The sequence below is a fragment of the Ambystoma mexicanum genome, chromosome 3q (genome assembly GCF_040938575.1).
Source record: "Ambystoma mexicanum isolate Mex_15411 chromosome 3q, UKY_AmexF1_1, whole genome shotgun sequence".
NCBI classification, from domain to species: domain Eukaryota; kingdom Metazoa; phylum Chordata; class Amphibia; order Caudata; family Ambystomatidae; genus Ambystoma; species Ambystoma mexicanum.
Genome location: NC_090926.1, coordinates 264344929 through 264364658, shown reverse-complemented (window position 1 = coordinate 264364658; position 19730 = coordinate 264344929). Strand labels below are relative to the sequence as shown.

At 44.1% G+C, this 19730-nt stretch overlaps 1 protein-coding gene across 2 annotated transcripts in view; it reads left to right on the top strand.

Moving 5' to 3' along the window:
- The window catches only part of MCRS1 (microspherule protein 1), a 700973-nt gene that overhangs the window by 294983 nt on the left and 386260 nt on the right, over window positions 1-19730 (top strand). For both annotated transcript variants that reach the window (XM_069653718.1, XM_069653719.1), the window contains exons 7-8: window positions 10217-10325; window positions 10946-11084. In XM_069653718.1, coding sequence (XP_069509819.1) covers window positions 10217-10325; window positions 10946-11084 — 248 coding nt within the window. The remainder of the gene's footprint in view (window positions 1-10216; window positions 10326-10945; window positions 11085-19730) is intronic.

The following is a 19730-nucleotide window of genomic DNA, read 5'->3' as shown; positions in this document are numbered from 1 at the left end:
GGGAAGACAGTAATACATAATATGCACATGTATGCTAAGAAGCTTGTAATGGAAAGGGTTTGATGGTTAAACTTTGTTGTAAAAATTAATATTTTTTTTTTAAACTCTTATTCAGGATAACACAGTTATACTAGGGGAGTAAGACCTTTTGTTGTAATATATAATTACAGTTGCTTTTCAGCTCAGTGGAAAACAGTCTACGATAAGCAAGAACACAAATTTAGGATTGCACCAGGCAGATCAAGGTCAGCTACACCTGAAGAACACTTTTTAAGAATGGCACACATCTATTTTAGGGAGGTAACACCTAATGTTGCAATATACTATTACAGTTGCTTTTCAAGTCGGTGGAACACAGACTGAGTTATGCAATAACTCTTTAAATTATTTAAGTAAGGCACACAGCTAACTCAAGTTAAGTAAAACCCATATACTTTTTAAAGGAGCTATTAGCAATGTAAAGGTAAGAATAACCTAAGGCAGACTTATTCTAGACAGGCTAACAGCAAGTCAGGGAAGCGGGGCCCAACTGGGGCACTCGTACATGTATATCCTAACACCAATAGTAAAGTGAAACCAACAGCATTACTTTTGGAGAAGAGAGGCACAACCAATTCACAGGTGAGTAAAATAACCTTCTATATACTTTTCAGAATTGAACAATGCACATTCAATGTTAAAGGTATTTGTACCGCGCACCGTCACCAACAGAATTGGTCCCCAGGCGCTCTGGCGGATCTGTAAGTGATGAGGTGGGGGGTTGGTTAGTAGGGTGAAGAAGGAGTAGGATAGTGAGAGGAGTGGTGTTCTGTTGGCAGCTTCAACTCGGTGTACACCGGGTGCTGAGCTTTGGTGCGGGTATTGGATCGGTGTCAGTCCGCATGTGCTGTTGCCACGGCTTATGTGTTGTTGCAGTGTTGTGAAGTGCGTGTGGCTTGTTGTGCGAGAGATGGTTGTGTGAGTTTCTTTAGTGAGATAGGTGTGCAGAGTTTGAGCTTATATTGGTTAGTGGGTTACGTGACCTTTAGCATGCTAACATTCACAGTTCAAGATGAGTAAAAACCTTTGTAACTATGCACTCATAGTTTATTACCAACCAACTCTTTCACACGATAGTATTTTTAAACACTTGTTATACTTGTCAAGACAGAAGAGAAGCATAACGGGTTCGTTTTTTGAATTTATAGTTTTGGGTGATAATAGGGTTGTATGCATGTGGTTCTTACCAAGGTTTGTGTTTCGGATGTGTGGGTGTTGCCCCAGCTCGAGCCCCCTTGGGGTTGGAGTAGTCCTGCCAGGTCCCAGTCTTGGGTCCTCGAATTGCCTGTGACTTGGAATGAAATGTTTGGGTTAGGTGCCGTGGCAAGAAGGTCATGGGGTATTATGACTAGTGTCTGCCTGATGCTCAGTGCTGTTTGGTGGTGTCTCGAGTCAGCGTGTCTTCTCCTGCGTTTGTCTGGACTACCAGTATGATAGTCTTCACCTACCAAGCAAAATCTGACTAAAATCAGTAACAAGTCTCAGGAAAGTACTCCAAACTGCTCACCGGCGAGTTCTGAACCTGAAAGTGAACCCGAAGAAGCACAGAATAATGAACCAACTAACAATAGACTCTTTTTTTAGAGCCAATAAAGCGACACAAAAAAGCAAATCGCACCAACCCCTTACCAAAAAGCATAAGTTTTACATTACTTTTGACGAATATAGAAACCCCAACAGGCGAAAGAGGTGGAAGATCAGACAAACAACGCAAACGAGTTAGAAGAAGAAATAGACCAAAGAAGCACAAGATCCAAGACACAAAAACAAGTGGGACTGGGAACAACAAAGCCTAGTCATGAACCTGTTGGACAAAGAATTGTCAACAACACAGACACAAGTGCTAAAAAAAGGTCTCTCATTTTCTCCAACCAGTAACAATAACTTTGTGGACATACAAATAGACTTGTTCAAATTCACACAAAGACTTAAACTCAAGAAGTTTTTTGCAGCAAAAGCAGTAACGTACAAGCCGCAAGAACGCAAGGAACCATCAAGTACTGTTACATTAGGCGAACTGAATGATATTTACTTGCTGTCCACTTTGGACGAAGAAAATGCCATTAGCAAAAGAGAATGCACGGCAGAGCTGACAATTGAAGATATATCAATGAAGATCCCAGAACTTAAGAACAAATCCAGATTTACACCACAGCTCTTCACGGAAAACTTATTAGATACTTTTCAAGAAGCAGTTTGTAGCAATGTGTGCTAAAATATAAAATATGTATGCCTCACCTGAATTCACTAATTCACATTTTGATAAGCACATGTCACTTCACATATGTCATGTATATTAACCAACTGCTGAATATGTGCAATTGTAATTTTAATATCGGCCTTGATAACCCCTCTGGGTCGAAACAAGTGTCGGCTGACCAACACAAGACTATGAGTCTTCACTGTAATAAAGATTTCACGGAAAACAACCGCACTTAGCATGGAAATCAATTCATATACTAAATTTCCAAATTAACACATTGCAAGGTAACCAGGACTGTCTCCCTAAGATGTGGTTCACCTCTACCAACCTGTGACCTCGCACGTAACTTTAAGGACTGCATGACTAACAAATAGAGCTTAGCACAGGAGCGTTCAAAGCTAGAGCCCACCGTCATCCTATTCAAACAAGTAAGTAGTTCACTTTAAAGTTAGTCGTGGCACTTCTGAGAAGACACCCTAGGAGGATTCCTGTTGAGCCTGGGTGAACTGGATGAGAGGACCCCCAACCATAAGAAACACCCCAAAGCTTTACAGAAATCGCAAAGGCATAAGGTAAGTAAATACCCCAGCAAACAGAGGTACCTTAGCACGGAAGAAAAGTTGCAGCAAGAAGACTTCAGGATCTGCAGCCAAAAGCCTGGTTGCTGAATTCCTTGTCATGAAGACTGAAGACAGGACACTGGAAGGGCTTCTGCAGCAGAGATCAACAGGGAGGACTCCAGGCAAGAGTTTCCTTGTGGCTGGATGCGGCTCTGTGGTTTTGTTGCTCTTTTCAGGAGCCAGAAGAAGACTGAATATCGCTGATTGGATTCTCGTTTGTAAGGTACAGCATTCTGGTGAAGGGACATTTTGGTCTCGCTTCACGTCTCTGGAGGTCCAGCAGGATGCCCACAAAGTTTCTGCAAGATTCAGAATTCGTAAGGTCATGCAACGCACAATGGCTCGAGGTCCCATGGTATTGGAGTAGTGCAGCACTGCAAGGTTGCAGCACGACGTGGGATGTCTCAAAATGCAGGTCTTCTTGAGACTAGTGGATCTGGATCGTGGTCGTCCTTTTCTGTATCCCCAGGTCGATTGGATGGAAGGGTAACAGCAGGCTCTCCGGTCGCTGGAGATCCCTACAGCCGTCGTTTCGTCGTCTTCTTCGGTTTCAGCTCCAGTGGTCGACTTGTCAGAAACTTCCAAGTTCTGGGTTTTTATCAGGCACTACAGCACAACTTCTGCATTCTCTCCCTGCATTTTACAGCAAGGGGCGATCTGGCTGTCCAAGGAGGACAGCCAGCCCCCCACTAGGAGTTTGTTCCTTTCAGGCAAGGGGAAAGACAAAGGGCTGCAGAGTTTTGGACTTGTTCCTCGCTTCCTGCCTTTCCAGACACTCTGGAGCCTTGGCAGGCAATCCACAGGATTCTTGCCGAAGACAAAGCTGCCACTGAAGTCGTCCCTTCCTAGAATGGCTGGGGAACACCTCCGAAACAGCAAGCATACAAGAAATGGCAAAAAAAGGAGCCCACATTTTAGCAAAATGGTGGCTCTTCTGTGCATTACTGAGGCTGAATTTAACAGCCTGCGAGTAACGAAGACTAAAAAGTAATAAAAGTAGTTACACTGCCACCAGCCATTCAAAGAAACTTGCAATTGTAACAAAATGTTACCAGCTAAGTAAGAAAGGGGATACATTGTTACCCCCACAACTCCACATAAGGTGGGGTGTGCTGGCTCACTATTTAATATGTTAATGGGGGAAGAAAATCTCTCTTTACTACTTGGGAATTGTAGTTCACCCAAGTACATAAAAGAGAGATTAAGAGGGGAGCCAAATGGGGGCAACCCAGCCTAAGCCCAAACGTTGTAGGAAACTATAACTTCCACCATACACTATGGAGATACATACAAGGGTTACCCATAAAAAGAGTAAAAGACTAGATGAGAGGGGAAAACGATTCCCCTTCACCTAGAGAAAAGGTATAATAGTTACCTAGTCAAAGCAAAAAATTCTGGGATTGACACAGGTCAGGAAGATTTTATCATTGATATGAAAATCTTACCCAACATCCAGGTCCTAGTCCCACGGCGGACACTGCGTCAGCTGGTCAGGAGAGTGAGATGGATATTGTTTATATGCGAGAGTGAGATGGATATTGTTCATATGCAAACCTGGACCGTGTAGATCTCGCTTAAAGGCACAAGAAAATGCTGCTGTAACTATGCAAGGGCGCAAGATAGCCCTCAGACCTTTGCTGTTCGCACCACTCCTTTGGAGGTTTCCATTGTTATGGGGCAGCATCATTGAGTTTGGGGTGATGGTGTGGGTGGGAGGTGAGCGGAGGAAGGGGTGGTTGTTTTTCAGGTTGTGGTAGGGGCTGGATGTTTAGGGGGGTCTGCGATGAGAGTGGGTTGAGGGAGAAATTGAGGGGGAGACTGAATCAGGGGTATAATGTTGTTCTGTTGGGTGGATTCAGGGGTGGGTTTGGAAGTTGGGGGGGCAAGTTCAAAAGTTTGACAGATATGCTGGTCACTAGGAGGGCTCCCATGCTAGGGGCCTACCGAGGAATGCAATGTTCCCTTGTGCAGTACATAGGCCACATACACGTACATGAGTGACACGATTAGAATTACTTGGATCTTTGGGGAACTCAATAACCCCCGTAAAGCTAGGAGGAGAGGGGCATATTTTAAGCGACACCATCCCAAGATAGTCATGCTACAGGAAATGCATGCATTGGGGTCATTGCATAAGGGGTTTGTGCCAGACTAGGGGCAGCAATGGTTTTATACCACTTATCCCAGGCACGAGGGGTGTTCACTCTGGTACCAGTCCCCGTCATTTCAGGTTGAAGAGAGCTGCATCAACCCTGCACTGAGCTATGTGATAAAATGGGGACGACTGCTCAGTGCAGGATGGGGCTAGTTAACACCTGACCCAAATGTGGATGACCCGTCCTTTAACCGTCATCTACCTGCTATTCTCACGAGAGCACTTGACAACCCATAGTATGGGGGGACGGGGGTGATTTCAACACTATTCTTGATATTGTTAAGTAACGATCAGTGACTGCCCCGCGTGACCTCTCTGGCACAGCACAAATGAATTGGACTGATTATCCCATTTAGGACTGGTGGACATATGGAGGAGTAATTACCCTGCTGAGAGGGAATTTACCTATTACTCGTTGGTCCATGATACGATGTGCAGAATGGACCTTTGTTTGCTCTCCTCCGAGTGGGTGTTGAGAGTACGTACATGTTAGATTCACCCACGTACATTGTCCAGTCATTCACCAGTGGAGCTGTCTCTTGCTATTGATGGTCCCGGAAGGCCCATGCCCCTGTGGAGAATGGCTCCTTCTATGCTACTAGATGCGGCTTGGTGTCTTCCCTCCAATTCAAAATTGATGTGTTCTTTTAGGCGAAAGAAAGGTCAGTGACTATCTACTCAACAGTCTGGTAAGACGTTCAAGGTGTGGGTGCGTGGCAAATTGCTATCTGTGTCAACTGGGGCATTTGAAGGGATACAGCGGTAACTACATGAGGTTGAGCTGCACTTACGGCAGGTGGAGAACGAATATGGGGACTCCCATGACTGGGCGCTGCTGGGAGTGATTAAGGGTATCTTCCAGTTCCGGGAGCTGGCAGATGAGGAGGTTCAGTACATGGTGCAGCCTGTCCTTGCGCATAGGTACAGGGAGGTGGGCAAGCCCAGGAGGTTCCTGGCGCAGGTGGTGAGAAGCAAGAGAGGGATGCAGCCCCATCATTAGGACAAAAGGGCCAAGCTGGAGATCTGCTGACCTCTGATGCAGACATTAATGGGGAATTCTTGCTGTATTACGCAACCCTATATGCTAATGCCTATAGGTGTACAAACTCAGAATTGGACCACTTTGAGGGTACTGGGGGAGGTGCGTTTGCCATTGGATCAACAAGTGTCGGTGGAGGAAGTGGTTACAGCGATTACGTCGCTGGCATCTGGTGAGACCCAGGACACAGATGCCCTAGGGATCGAGTTATACAAGCAGTTTTGACTGACCGAGACCCCGTGGTTGCTGAGATTGTGAGAGGAGTCCCTAAGGCTGGATCGGCTTCCACCTTCCCTTGCTCAAGACATAATTACTGTGCTCCTAAAGCCAGGCAAACCCACGCATGAGCTGGCCTCATATAGACCTTTGTCGCTGATTAATGCAGATGCTAAAGTATTTGCGAAAATAATGGCAACCCAGCTTCTCCCCTATATGTCGCAACTGGTGCATCCAGATCAATCGTTATTCATCCCTAACAGATACACAGCATTAAACCTTAGGAGGCTCTTCTGCATAATCTCACAAATAACACTGCAAGCTAGGGCAGTCGCATCCTTGGAATACGGAAAAAGCCTTTGACGCCCTCTCTTGGAAATTCCTCTTTAGGGTGTTGAGGCAGTTCCAGTTCGGAGGATACTTTATCAACTTTGTGTGGTTCAGTTGCTATGATCCGCACCAATGGCATGCTATCACAGCCCTTTACACTACCCTGAGGGACGTGACAGGGTTGCCCCCTGTCCCCACTCTTATTTGCCCTCATGATTGAACCTCTTATTCGATAAGTCCCTCTGTCAGGTTCACCCGGCCCCTCTTAAACATAGTTCATGTGTTTGCGCATTTTTATCAGAAAGCAGAGTTTCTTTCTCGTCCAGTTTCTTTCGACATCCCTCTGTTGGGTTCTCTTTTGCCAATTATCACAGTTCACATTTGTAGTGGAAAGCAGGGTTTCCTTGCCGTAGCTTTCTTCTAGCAACGGGTCAGAGACTTTCGATTGTACAAGGGATTTCACGTGACCCCTTGTAGGACCACTCTGATGCCTCACGGCACCCTTTTCTAGGGCTTTCTGGTTGTTGTAGTTTCACAGACCGGTTCTGGTCAGAGCCTTTCGAATGAGCGCCCACATGGCGCCAGACCCCTGTGCACCTGGACCTCAACTGGGCTTTCTTTAAAGTTCAACCATACACAAAAGTCCTTTCTTCTTGCGTTCAAAATGTTGCTACTCGCAACCTTGGGCTTCACACAGTTCGACTTGATATCAGCTTCCTCCAACTCACCGGCTGTGCAAAACCCATTGACTTCTTTGTTCTCAGCAGTCAAGGATAGTACCATGGTAGCCAGTTTGCCTCTCTGTCTGCGTTATCAGTGCGGGAGGCCCCCTTGTACCATTGACATCTTTTGCACCATACGTTTTCCCTTCTGGAGGCTTTTTGGGCCTGAGTTGAAAAGGGCAAGGGCAATTCCCCTTTGTCGTCCTTCCAGGTCTCACCGCTTTTCTTCTCCCATTGTACTGCCGGTTTGGTGTAGCTGTCTCCTTATACGTTCAGCCTTGCTCGAAGTGTGCTTTCGGGCTCCGCCTTTTAGCCCTGTGGGGAAGGTAAAGGGCTGTCAGGTGTGTGTGGTTATTGTCAATCGCCTGACTCTGCCTGACCCGAGTGTTGGGACATGTAAACGGCTCAGGTGTCGGTCTGTTACTGTGTTATAAAGTGTTCATGTGGGAAACGGGGCGGGGTTGGTAGAGCTTCTAAATAGCCTACATGGTAGGATGGGGAAAAGTTGTTATATGTAAGGGGATCCTGAGTCTCAACCCTCAATGTCCCACGTCTACTCGCCAAATACACCTCGCCCAGGTGATCCTCCACCACTGGTCCACCCCCAGGAACTGGATCCAATAGCGATGGCCGTGCCCTGGTCACCTGGCCGACAGATCTCCGAGGATCAGCGGGTGAGACACCTTCAGCATGGGCATAGGAGTATTCGTATATCTGGGCTGCCCCAGATAATCTCACTCTATGCAAATGATATTTTATTGTATGTGCAATACCCAGCACATAATCTTGGCCCTGTGATGGCGCTGTTTATTTTGTAACCTGAGTAGAGTGTGAATCTAGTGACTTCCAAGTCAGAACTGTTCCTGCTTACAGACTGGACGCTGCAGCCTGTTGAACTAATGGGGTTCCGGTGGGGATCCACTCAGGTTTAAATACTGGTCTCCAGGGAGCACTGTTGGCTGTATGCTGACAATCACGAGGATTACTTGTGCTGCCTTGGTGCCAATCTGCAGCTGTGGACTGTGCTCCCCCTGTCCATGTAGGGAGGATTGTCCATATTAAAAATGATTGTGGTCCCCAAGCTATTATATTATTTCGCCAATATTCCAATGTGGCTGGGCGCGGGTTCTTTACGAAGTTGCAATCTCTTCCAGTGAGGTTTGTGTGGAGGGCGGGGGCAGGGGTGGCCCGGATGAGCTATGATGAGTTGTACTATATTGTAGTGCATGTGCAATTCTCTGGTCACTGGAACTCCCCTGACCCAGGACCTGTGCACCGGGCTCTGGAAAAAATATGATCCAGTGCCCACGGACCTCAAGTCAGTCCTTTTTACAGACTGATATGTTGACTCATGTACCTTCGACCCGATTTGCACGACGGTGAATGCGTGGTCTAGATTGGTCCGCAGGCTAGAGGTGACCGCCCCATATAGCAGAGTGGTCCCCTTGTGGAACTTATACCGGGCTTCATTCTACTTATGATTTGGATAGGGAGAAGCAATTGGTCCTGGGTGATCTGTAACCGGGTAGGCAGTTCCTGACAGTGGAGGAGTTTGTTGCCAAACTAGGGAGCAGCCCCATAAAGAATTTACAATATTATTGAATGAGGGAATCAGTCAGGCATAGGTGGCCATGGTTCCAGCAGGAATTTGAATCTCATGATTGCATCGCTAGTGGCTGGTGCCAGGAGACTTATATCAAGGCTTTATAGGCTGGTTCAGGCTATCCAAACTCCCAAGAATGTGGTGAGGGAAAAGTGGGAGCGGGATCTGCGGATGGAAATACAGGACTCCAAATGGCATGAGTACTGTCCCCTGACTAAGGAGGTCTTGATGAATGTGAGATTACATCTTATACAATTTAAGTTGTTAAATCATCTGTATTACACTCCGGCTAAGCTCACCAGGTTCACTGCTGATGCGAGCAACGAATGTCCAAAGTGTGTCAGGGCGGGGGCGAACTCTTTCATATGTTCTGGGACTGTCCATGGGTCTTTCAATTCTGGCAGGATATAGCAGAGATGCTGCATGATATCGTGGAAATAACGCGGACATTGAACCCTCCAAATTATATTTTGGGAGCTATTGGAAAGGTCTCAACGATTGTGCAAAGTTTTTTTAACATTGCATGTATAATTGCAGAGAAATGTATATTGAAGTATTGGAAATCTAAAACTGCACCTACAAGCACAGAATGACTTGGAGCTCACCTACGCTAACAAAAGGGAAGGTAGTTATGTGGCAATTGCTGTGGTGACATGCCATCCAAATGACATTTGGGGCCCGTTCCAGAACTACTTATCTCGCACACAGCAAGATGCTGACCTGCACTCTGTTTGCTCACACCGAAATTGACTTTTCATACTTTGAAGTGGACGGCTGATATACCGGTGTGTATTATCAATATTGATGGGTGGGTCTCTCCAGGAGGGTTTCAGAATTTCAGTATTGTGATCTACGGCTTGTCTGTCTGTTTCCTAAATAAAGGTTTTTTTTTTTTAAATCCGTGGATACGCCAGTGAAAACCAGGTATGTCCATAGTGGCTGGAACCTTTGCTGCATTGCTAAGTGAGCTTTCTATACTTTGAACAGTGCAAGAAAAGCAGACTGTGTATGAAAAAATGGTACGCTTAACACTGATTGCAGTATTCCTTTATGAAATAAAGTTCTGTGCATTTTATTTCCATACTCTGACTTTGGCATTTGCTCTTTCTACAGAAAATAGCTTCTTTACAACTCCTGGATGAAATAATGTTCTGAACCTTCTATTTCTATATTCCATTTTCTTTAATCTTCAGTACCCGTCTCTTTCTCCCCATCTCTCTCTCTATGCTTTCCTTTCCGTCTCAAACATTTCTCACCCTCTTTCTATGACTGAATTTCTCCCCTTGTAGGCTTGCCTGCCAGGCAATGAGACAGCTTCACCCAGAGGCAATCGCTGCTATTCAGAGCAGGGTGCTGTTCAGCAAAGCGGAGGAGAAGCTTTTGAGTGTCATTGGCTCGGTGAGGTTACACCTGCTTCCTTTCTACTTATATATATATAATTCTTACTGTCCACTGTTATTTGCAGCTCTTGTTGACTGTAATTCTTTATCATTGAAAATTAAATTCATTACTGTCATTTGGTTTACTCCCTTATCAGATGACCCTCCTCCATTTGGTTATTATTGTGACTTTCTCAAGGACAAAGGAATTCCATAGACTGCCCATGTTTACGTAGAGGTCACTTTATCAACTGCAACCCAATGGGGAGGGGAATATTGTGGCACACAGCCAGAAGGCAATGCCGTTGATACTGTGATACTGCGGGTGCCCTAGGAGAAGGATTATGCTAAGTGTTTGTAGGTTTGTATTGCCTATCGATACAACAGTGCTTATCCCAAGAACCACTGGGGGCATTGCTGCATTCTGTTAGCTGATGCCCAAAAATACAAATCCCAACATCCTCCTAAGTGTTGTATTCTGATGTACCTGTTCTCGGAATGTATACCTCCTTCCTGTCCGTCAGATAGGGTCTGATGATTGCATGCTTCATTACTCCCAAAACCCTGCAATCGCCACCTCTGTGCACCATTGTACTTGTTCATGGTTAGAAATTATAATGATACATGTATCTTTTTCAGACCAGCCAGCCCACGCTTGACACCTTTCAGGAATTGCTGACCAAACATGCAAATGTCTTCTACCCCTCCCGCACGGCGAAGTCCCTTCAGGTGCACTGGCAACTGCTGAAACAATACTACCTGCTAGAGGATCAGACAGGTAACACCTGAGCATGTTGGGCTCATAATTGTATCCACTTAAATCTTTGCTTAGCAGTAGGTCCCCAAAGGCTCTTGCCACTTGTCTACCAGAAGGTTTAGATTATTACATTTATGAAGTGCACAGTACCAGGTCAGTTTCAGGGAGCTGTACAGAACTCAAGAATACATAAACATCTTTTTTTTTTAAAGTTGTGACAAACCTAATCTAGAGGGTTGGAATATAGTCCATGATGATCATTTCAAATAAGCGTAGAACCTAACAATGCTCTCACAAATACATTTTCAGTTTCCTGGAAAATATACTCTGATTTTAAACCTGACAGCGAGAAGGCAAGAGGCTTCCACAGAATAGGGTGATTTTTGGGAGGCTAACCTGTTAAGGTGAACAGGAAAGACATTAAATTCTAGCCAAACCCAATCAAGGTAGGTAGCAAAGCAGTAAGACCTAGACTTACGAGGGGGAGGGTGATGAGAGTGGTATAGTGCTACAAGTCTACACAGAATACCCGTCCACCTAGTTAGACAGGTAAGTACAATGATTAACTAGGCTTTTAAAATATGCACACTAAGCAAATGACACCTGTAGTCGCACACATATGACAAAACAGATATATACATTCACATTTAGGATAACATGGAAAGCATTTAATGCAATAGCTAATGTAAAACAGGGAAGTACTCTGCATAAGATTCAGTAGAAACACTTGGAGCAACCATAAAACAATTCCCTAGCGCTTAGCAAGACCAGCCCTAAGATCGTTTGGGGCCTATTTTTCAGGTCAGTTTACAATATGATTGGACAAAGCCAGTTGTTATGACTCACAGTTCAAAAAGGTGAGGAATTTTAAGATAAGTAACTGTCTCAATCCTTCCTAGGAAAGGCCTAGGAAGGGATCCTTCACCTGGTTACCACCAACCAAAGCCAGGAAAATGAGAAATTGGGACAGGACTTTACACCTATGTAACACTATGGAGGACAAGAAACTGGTATGGTAACTTACTCCCCTGACTCGGAATTCTCCATAGACCACTGCTGAGGTTCCGTTGGTGACAGTCTCCTGTACTTGGTCTGGTCGAGGCAGGCCCATGAGTCGCAGGTGTAGAGGTCACCTTCAGAAGCTAGATTTAGTTTTGATTGGTCGCAGTGATTGAATCTTAGTTCCAGGCACCTTCCAGCGGAACATCCTTCTCAAGAAAAGATGAAGACTTTGCCGGAGCAGACAAACTCTAGGAAGTGAGGAATACTGATTGCAACAGGAGGTACAACAATCTGGTGGCACCACAGACGACTTCCTTGCCTGGGTGTTCTGATGGAAGCTTTCTGGAATCTATTCTTAAGCATGCGACTAACCAAAGCTTAAATACTGCACTGTAAAGTGACCTCTGCACCTGCAGTCCTTGGGCCTTCCTCGACCAGACCAAACACAGAAGATTGTGTCCCCAACAGTTTCTGGAACCTCAGCGGTGGTCTCTGGAGAAATCAAAGTCGGGGTGGGGTTAAATTAACATACCTGTTTCTGCCCAACCCCTTTGTCCTCCATAGGGTTACATGGGTGTAAAGTTATGTCTCTAAAATCACTCTTGCCTGACTTTGGTTGGTGGAGGCCTGGTCAAGCATCCCTTACTAGTTATTCTAGTGTCTGGGATTGAGTGAATTTACTTAACTGAACTTTTTTGACTCTGTAATTTATAACCACTTCCATCGTCCAATCCCTTAAAATAACAGTGAAGTATTTTTTTAGCACTGGTGTCTTTTGGGCCCAAGGCCCCAAACGATCTTAGTGTTGGAATTTATAAATCTAAGAAGCTGTTTGTAGTTACTCTAAGTTTCTTTTCTACTCCTAAAGCAAAAGGCGTATTATATAATTCTATTTTTGAACTTACCAGTGTGGACTCCTTGTAGCCCTGGACCACTCCCACTCCTCCTGAGACTAAGCCTTACTGCTCTGCTACCTTGCCTCCCATATTACCATAATAGGTTGCTCTCCCAAAATCTACCCCCACGGTTGATTTTGATAATCCAAGATAGCAAGGACTGTCACAAAAGATTTTCTTTTTGTTTCGCTGCTTGCCATCTGTAGACATCTAAGGGGAACCCTGCCCCCACTCCCCCAACAATTAAATGATGCTGTTCTGAATCTGAAGTGACTTTTGGAGGTAAGAGCATCTGTTTTGAGAGTGCTGATTACTCCCTGTGGCTATATGTGCAGGGAGACTCTTCTCCTTTATGAAATTGCTTGTTTGTTTTACACTGCACATCTCACCTAAAAGTGAAGTGTGGTAGGTTTACTTTGTACCCCTTTCTGTTTGCTTTTAGTAGCTTTATGGTTACTTGCATGATGTGTCCAGAACTGGCTGGTGGCAGCAGATATTTTTCTACTGCGTTTAACTTTTTTGTGTGCTCCTTTGCATTTTACTACCTTTTTAGAGTACCGTATACTTCAAAATGGCCATACCACTAGATCTCACCCTGTCCTTTGACCATCTTGTCTCTTGGCCTTCTTACTGTCCTCTCATGGTTTGATTTGCCATATATGGTAAGCTCTTTCCAGGGCAAAGAGGATTATGTGTTTTAAACCGGATGTGGGGTTAGGGCGTCTGAGCATTGTGTTTCTGTGACAGGGAAGATGTGGTGGCCAGAAGCTGTCCGTGATTGAACAGCCCTTGCCAATTTGTATGGTGCTGATCCTTACCATTGGTGGGCTCTGGGGCCTCCCAAGCTAAAATTTAACATAGAAGGAGGACTTTGCAGATGATGGCCAGCCCACAGGATGGTCCTGGGATATTAACATCCTCTGATGGTTGGTTTCTGCTGCAAAGGGCCTGTACCCATTGCTCCCACCAGTCCAGGGGTCTAAACGTTGGCTAGGGTCTTCTGTGTTTGCAGCAAGAGCAATAGGACGTCCCTGGAACATAACTTTGGCAATTATGGTAATCCAGAGCAGCACTCTTCTGGGTCTTGGTTCCAGTGGAAGAACTGAGGAATGGCTGCAAGACCCCTTCTCTGATCCATAATTCAGGATGGGAACTGCCCCAGCCCACCAATGCCAAAGGCCAGTGTTGGGGAAAGATTTATCTTTTAGCAGTTGTCCCCTCTATATTTCTATGTTTTTGACACTGTCCTGACCTTTTAGAGAAGTGAAGCTTTACTTCCCTGTCCTTGTTGCTCATTTTGTCAGGAGGAAACTGATCAGTCCTTCAGACTATCAGTACTGAGAAACAATGTTTCCCTTTTGTCTTTTACTTGTTATCTGCTTTCGTAACTTTTCTAACAGTGCGCATGGCACACTGGGGATTATTATTATTTTTGTTTTATTATACTTGATTTAACTGTTACCAGTTTTTACAAGTGCTGACTCATCAAACCACGTTTAAAAAGGATCTATCACTCTTTTTCCTGTGTATCTTGACAGAAAACATCTCTGTGATGGGATTCCATGAGTAAAGTTTCAAAGTTGAGGTTTAAAAGTTGGGAACTAGAGTAATTACCTCTAGGCCCAAGTGGTTTCTTAGCACTTGTTATCCAGGTTCAGGCTCTCCAGAAAGTTAGCTGCTGCAATTATTGATTTTGTTTGTACCGTTAATCAAGTAGCTCCACCAAAAGTCCTCGTCCCGCAGCCTATATTCTGTAACTAGATGTACCAAGAATGTTCTTCTTTCTTCTACCAGGCCATGACACTGGATCAGCATGTGTCTAATGTTTTCTGTTGTGTTATCTCGGTCACAGAACCTGCATCTATCTTCAGTCGAAGTTCCTCTAATTTTCCGAATTTCATTGGTTTTCAGCAGATTTAGCTGAGCTCTCAAGAAAGTTGAGCGAAGTCTCTTATTCGGAAACTTGATTAAGTACATCATGGGTTTGTTGATCTTTCGAGCATTGAATGGTAGATGTTTGGTTAGTTTGTTTTTGTCCGTCAAGTCCACCGTCTGACACCAATCCCATTCTTTGAATTTTTTGGCCGTCTTTGTTGGATTTTATTCAAGTTCCCTTTTGGAGCTTCCTATTTCTTCCAGGAGACGATTGTTTTTTTCCCTCCAGTCACGTAACATACTACTAGAACCTTTATTCATCTTCTCCCGCATGAGGTCAAATATTTTTTGTTTCGACGTTTGGATTTTCCTAAAGAGCATTAGACCATTTAGGTCCACTGTACCTTTGAATGAAGTAAGACTGAGTTCTTTTGATGTTATTGAAGTTGAAGGAGGTAGTATCAATAGTTTTCTCCAGAAATAGCCTTCCAGTTTTTGCCAGATGTGCGATGGAATCGCCGGCATGGATTCTGCTCCATAAACTATTGCCGGCACGATTTTGGCTTTGTAAAAGTTCAATGCGGCTTAGAGAGAAAAGCGCCCAAAATTTTTATCCATTCTCCTCGCTTGTGCAGTGAGTGTTTTGATTTTCCTAAACACGAATTCCTGCATTGGCAGTTCTTGCCGGTGCAGGTTGAAGATAACGCCCAAATATCTAAAACACCTGACTTTTTCTAAGGAGCATCCTTCTAGATGAAAAGAGGTTGCGGCTTTTCTTTTTGATGTTTTCTCCAGGATCATTACTTTTGTTTTCATAGTATTGATCTCTAAATCATTTTGTTGTAGGTAGTTCTGTAAGCTAACCAGTTTCCTCTGTAGGCCTACTCCTGTTTGGTCTATAAGGATGATATCATCTGCATATACCAATCTGGATATTATTTCTTTTCTGACTGATGGTGGAAAGGTTCTGGTGTTATTTTTCATCTCACTAATATTGCTGATGTAAGCATTGTAAAGTGCCGGCGCAAGAAGATATCCTTTTTTTACTCCTCTAAAAGTGAGGATTTTTTCCGACAATAGACCAACTCCACTCAATGGAACCCTCATCAACGTGTCTGTATATAGTTCTCTGATGGGGTTCAAGATCGTGTCAGGCAGTGCCGTTTGTTTAGTTTCTCCCAGAGTTTTTCCCGATTGACCTTGTCGAGAGGTCAATGAAAGCGAGGGCAATTTTTGGGGCACCTTCCATAACATTTGCTTTTAGGATACTCAGGATAAAGATGTTGGCCACTGCGCCCCTATTTTTGGTGGAGCCTGTTTGGAATGGGTCATACCCTTTTGAAGTGCTTACCCATGTTTTGAATTTGTCGAGGAGGAAAGACCCAAAGATTTTGCCAATTGTGTCTAATAGGGCCATCGGGCGATGGTTCGTTCGCCCCTGTCCCCCTTTTTGTGAATGGGTACTACGTTAGCGGTTTTCCAAGACAGGGGAATTGACCGTGAGATGGCACAGTTCTTGAATATTTCTCCAATCAACCCATTCTTCACAATTTGATTTTAGATCTATATTTGAGATCCCATTCAGGCCTGGCGCTCGCGATGTTTCCAGTTTGGTGATTTTTTTTCACATATTGACACATTGTCCTGTTCCACATCCCAGCTTTTGGACATGATTTTTTGGACAGCGGTTGAGACCCTTCGAAGTTCAAATAGTTTCGAGAAGTGGGGGAGATCCATCGATTTTCAGGCACATGGTTTAATATTGCATCTTGTGTTTCTCCCCCCCTTGTCCTGTTGATACAGATAGATTTGGTAAGATTTTAACCAACGTTTGTACTTATTTGTTACTGATCGCGCTGCTTCTATGTTTTCCAATGTTGGAGGTTTTTTTTGCTCTTCTTGTTACATTCCGAATGACTCTTCTTTTCATTTTTAGGAGTTGGTCATTGAGTGCCAATGAGATGTATACAGTTTAATGCACGTCCTTTGAATGTAGGGATTCAGCAGAGGACTGTAGTCTGGTTTTGGCGAGCTTTGTATCTCCTTTTCTGTTAAGCTGGCCTGTTGGTATTTCCTTGTGATTTCTTCTATTGCCATTGAGTTCAACTTCAGTCATGCTCCTCCCTTGTTGACATGTAATTTATAATTCATTGCTTCTCTCTAGGAGAATTTTGAGATTTTTCCGATTCCCATACTGCTTTCAAAAGGTTGTGATCACTGTGTGCAGTTCTCACAACTTCAAATACTGTTATCATTGACATTAAGTCTATTGAGACATGTATATGATCCAGATTTGCTTTACGAACTTCCTGTCCCCAAGTTGGGGGATCATTCTGAAATTTTGGTATTGGTGGGTAGGTTATGCAGGTCCCTAGCATCCATACGTGAAGCCCACTGTTTGCCTCTTAAATATGAGTTTGAAAGGTGCACCCCTGGATTGCTCAGATTTTTCTTGTTTGTTGGGTTTCTGGAGTCCTCCTTCAGAGGAGTACAATTGATTGTTGCATTCAGATCACCACATATGATTGTGTGGTCAATCTTGAAATCTTGAGAGGCATCGTCTAGTACTTTTTTGATCTTATTTATGAAGGCGCTATCTGCAAATTCTTTTGGGTTCCAATAGAGATTGATCATCAGATAGTTTGTTTTTCTTTTCTTTGTTCCGGATGGGGCTAATTCTATGAAGAATAATGGTTGCCAGTATAAAAGGGTCTTTGGTCAGGATTTTCTCAATCGTAAATTGCTTCCTGTTCGAATCGCAAAAATCAAACCTGCACGTGGACGGCCAAGTGGGCCTTGAATTGCCGACGAGTATGCTATCTCACAGCCGTCGATTGCAGGATTTTTCAGCACCCAGGTCTCCTGGAGACACAAAATGTCCAACGCTCCCAAATTGACATCTGATGGCCTCGTTAAGTGTGTGAAACCTTGTGTGTTCCACAAACCCATGGTTACCTTATTCAATGTTGTGCTAGAGTAGGCCTTTTTGTTTAATCTCGAGCATAATTTGTGCAGCATTTGATGGCTAAGATCTCTGGTTGTAGGCCAATGCTTTCGGTAACCACTCCCATTGTTTTAAGTCCTTGTTTATGAGATTGTGTCATAATTTGTTGTCAGATTCTCTGTATCTTCCTTTAGGTATGTTTTGATCTATAGTGATCTTCCAGTTTTTCTGCAGACCGTGTGGAACCCTCATCTTCCAAGTATGCTTCTCTGTGCCATTTTTTGTCACTTCTCGCCTCTTCTTTATTCTGGGTTCTGGCCTCTTGACGGTCCAGCCTAGTCGTGGATTTGTTCTCCCGTTTCTCTTGCAACTGTTTAGTTTGCCTTCTGTATATTTGTTCTCTAGAGTTGTGGCGACGATCTCTATGGGTGGATTTGTGTGGGTAGTTGATACTTCTTTGATTCCGATTTCATTGATTTTCAAGTTTTCACCCAAGGGCCTTGTTGGTTAACATATACATCTTTCTGTTTTCATACTTTCTCTGTCCCAGTTAACAGGGTTGGTGTTCCCTTTACTCTGTATGAATTCCTTTTCCCCTCTGGCTCGTAATGTTCCACTTCCGTTAGGTCGTTAGCTAGAGCTCTAAATTTATGTCTTGCTTCTCTTAGTGTTTTCTTTACTGGTTGTGACGATATATGCAGGTAGACTTTATCCGTCGCATTGTCATCTGTAACCTCGATTATATCAATGTCATCCGAGCCTAATGATCTTAAAGATGTTACGTGATGGAAGAGCGCCAGTGTTGTTGTTCGGTTTTAGATTGTGCCACCTTCTTTTCCCCACAATCGTTTTAGTAGAAATGTATGAGTTTTCGTTGTTCGTTCTTTCTGTTCTCGCCAATCAGGCTCTTTTCTCGTATCTTTCGCTATGGACCCTCAATGTTGACCCTTTGGTGTGGTGTCCTTTTTCTGAGGATCTTCTTGTAGGATCTGGTTTCGTATGTACTTGAGATTTCCATTTTATAGGCCTTCTCCTCTCTGCTTTTAGAACCCTGATCGTTCTTGGCGGTTTTCCCCTTGTCCACATGTTGGGGAGAAGGTCGCTCTTTAGAAGACTCCCTTGATGGTCTGTTTTGATGGCCAGTCTTTTCTTTCTGCGTGGATCGAGTTTTGTCCCTTTTTGCCATTGCTTTGCCCTTTTTTTCCTCCAAAGTGAGGAAGAGTGGCGATTGTGGGCCTAAGATGATTAGCTTTTTTTCTGGTTCCCCTGGTATTGGACTGTACGGTGATTCAGTTGCTTTTTGTTTCCCGTTCACATTTGTTGTATAATCCGGTTCTATGGTCACTACAGAGTCCTGACTTAAATTAAGTGCGATTTCCATGAGTTCCGATTCCGTTGGCGGCTGTTTGTGCATCGGAATCTCATGGACAGGTAAATTTATACTCAAAGATTCTTTTTTTTTTATGGTTCCTTTTAGATAAATTCTCTCTTCCAACATGAGGACCAGTTGTTTGGACATATCACTCTTATGTCCTCTTCCCGTTGCCCCCGGTTTTTGCAAAACCAAAAGGGCGTTCCCATTTGCTTTCACTTGTACAGTGTCCTCAGACAAGGGGTCTCTTATAATTTGTGGTAGACCTTTGATCCCTTGGAATGTGCATCTGTTTTGTCTTTTGTTCCTTAGTGTGTATTCACTTTTTTATGCTTCTCTTTGAAGGTTAGTTAGTGCTGTCGAGCTCTGTCTCTCTTGTACAAGGGTCAACCCATGTTTTGTGTCATATGCTTTGCTTTTTTTCCCCTGGTTCCTGGATCCCAGGTCCTTTGTGTGGCTTGGTCTCGTTTTCCTGGTACTAAGAGGCTCATTCTTGATGTTTCAGACAAAGCTTTGTTTGTTTTGAGCCAGAAAGTGATAGCTTTTTAACTTCTCTTGCTCTATTTGAGTTGATAGTT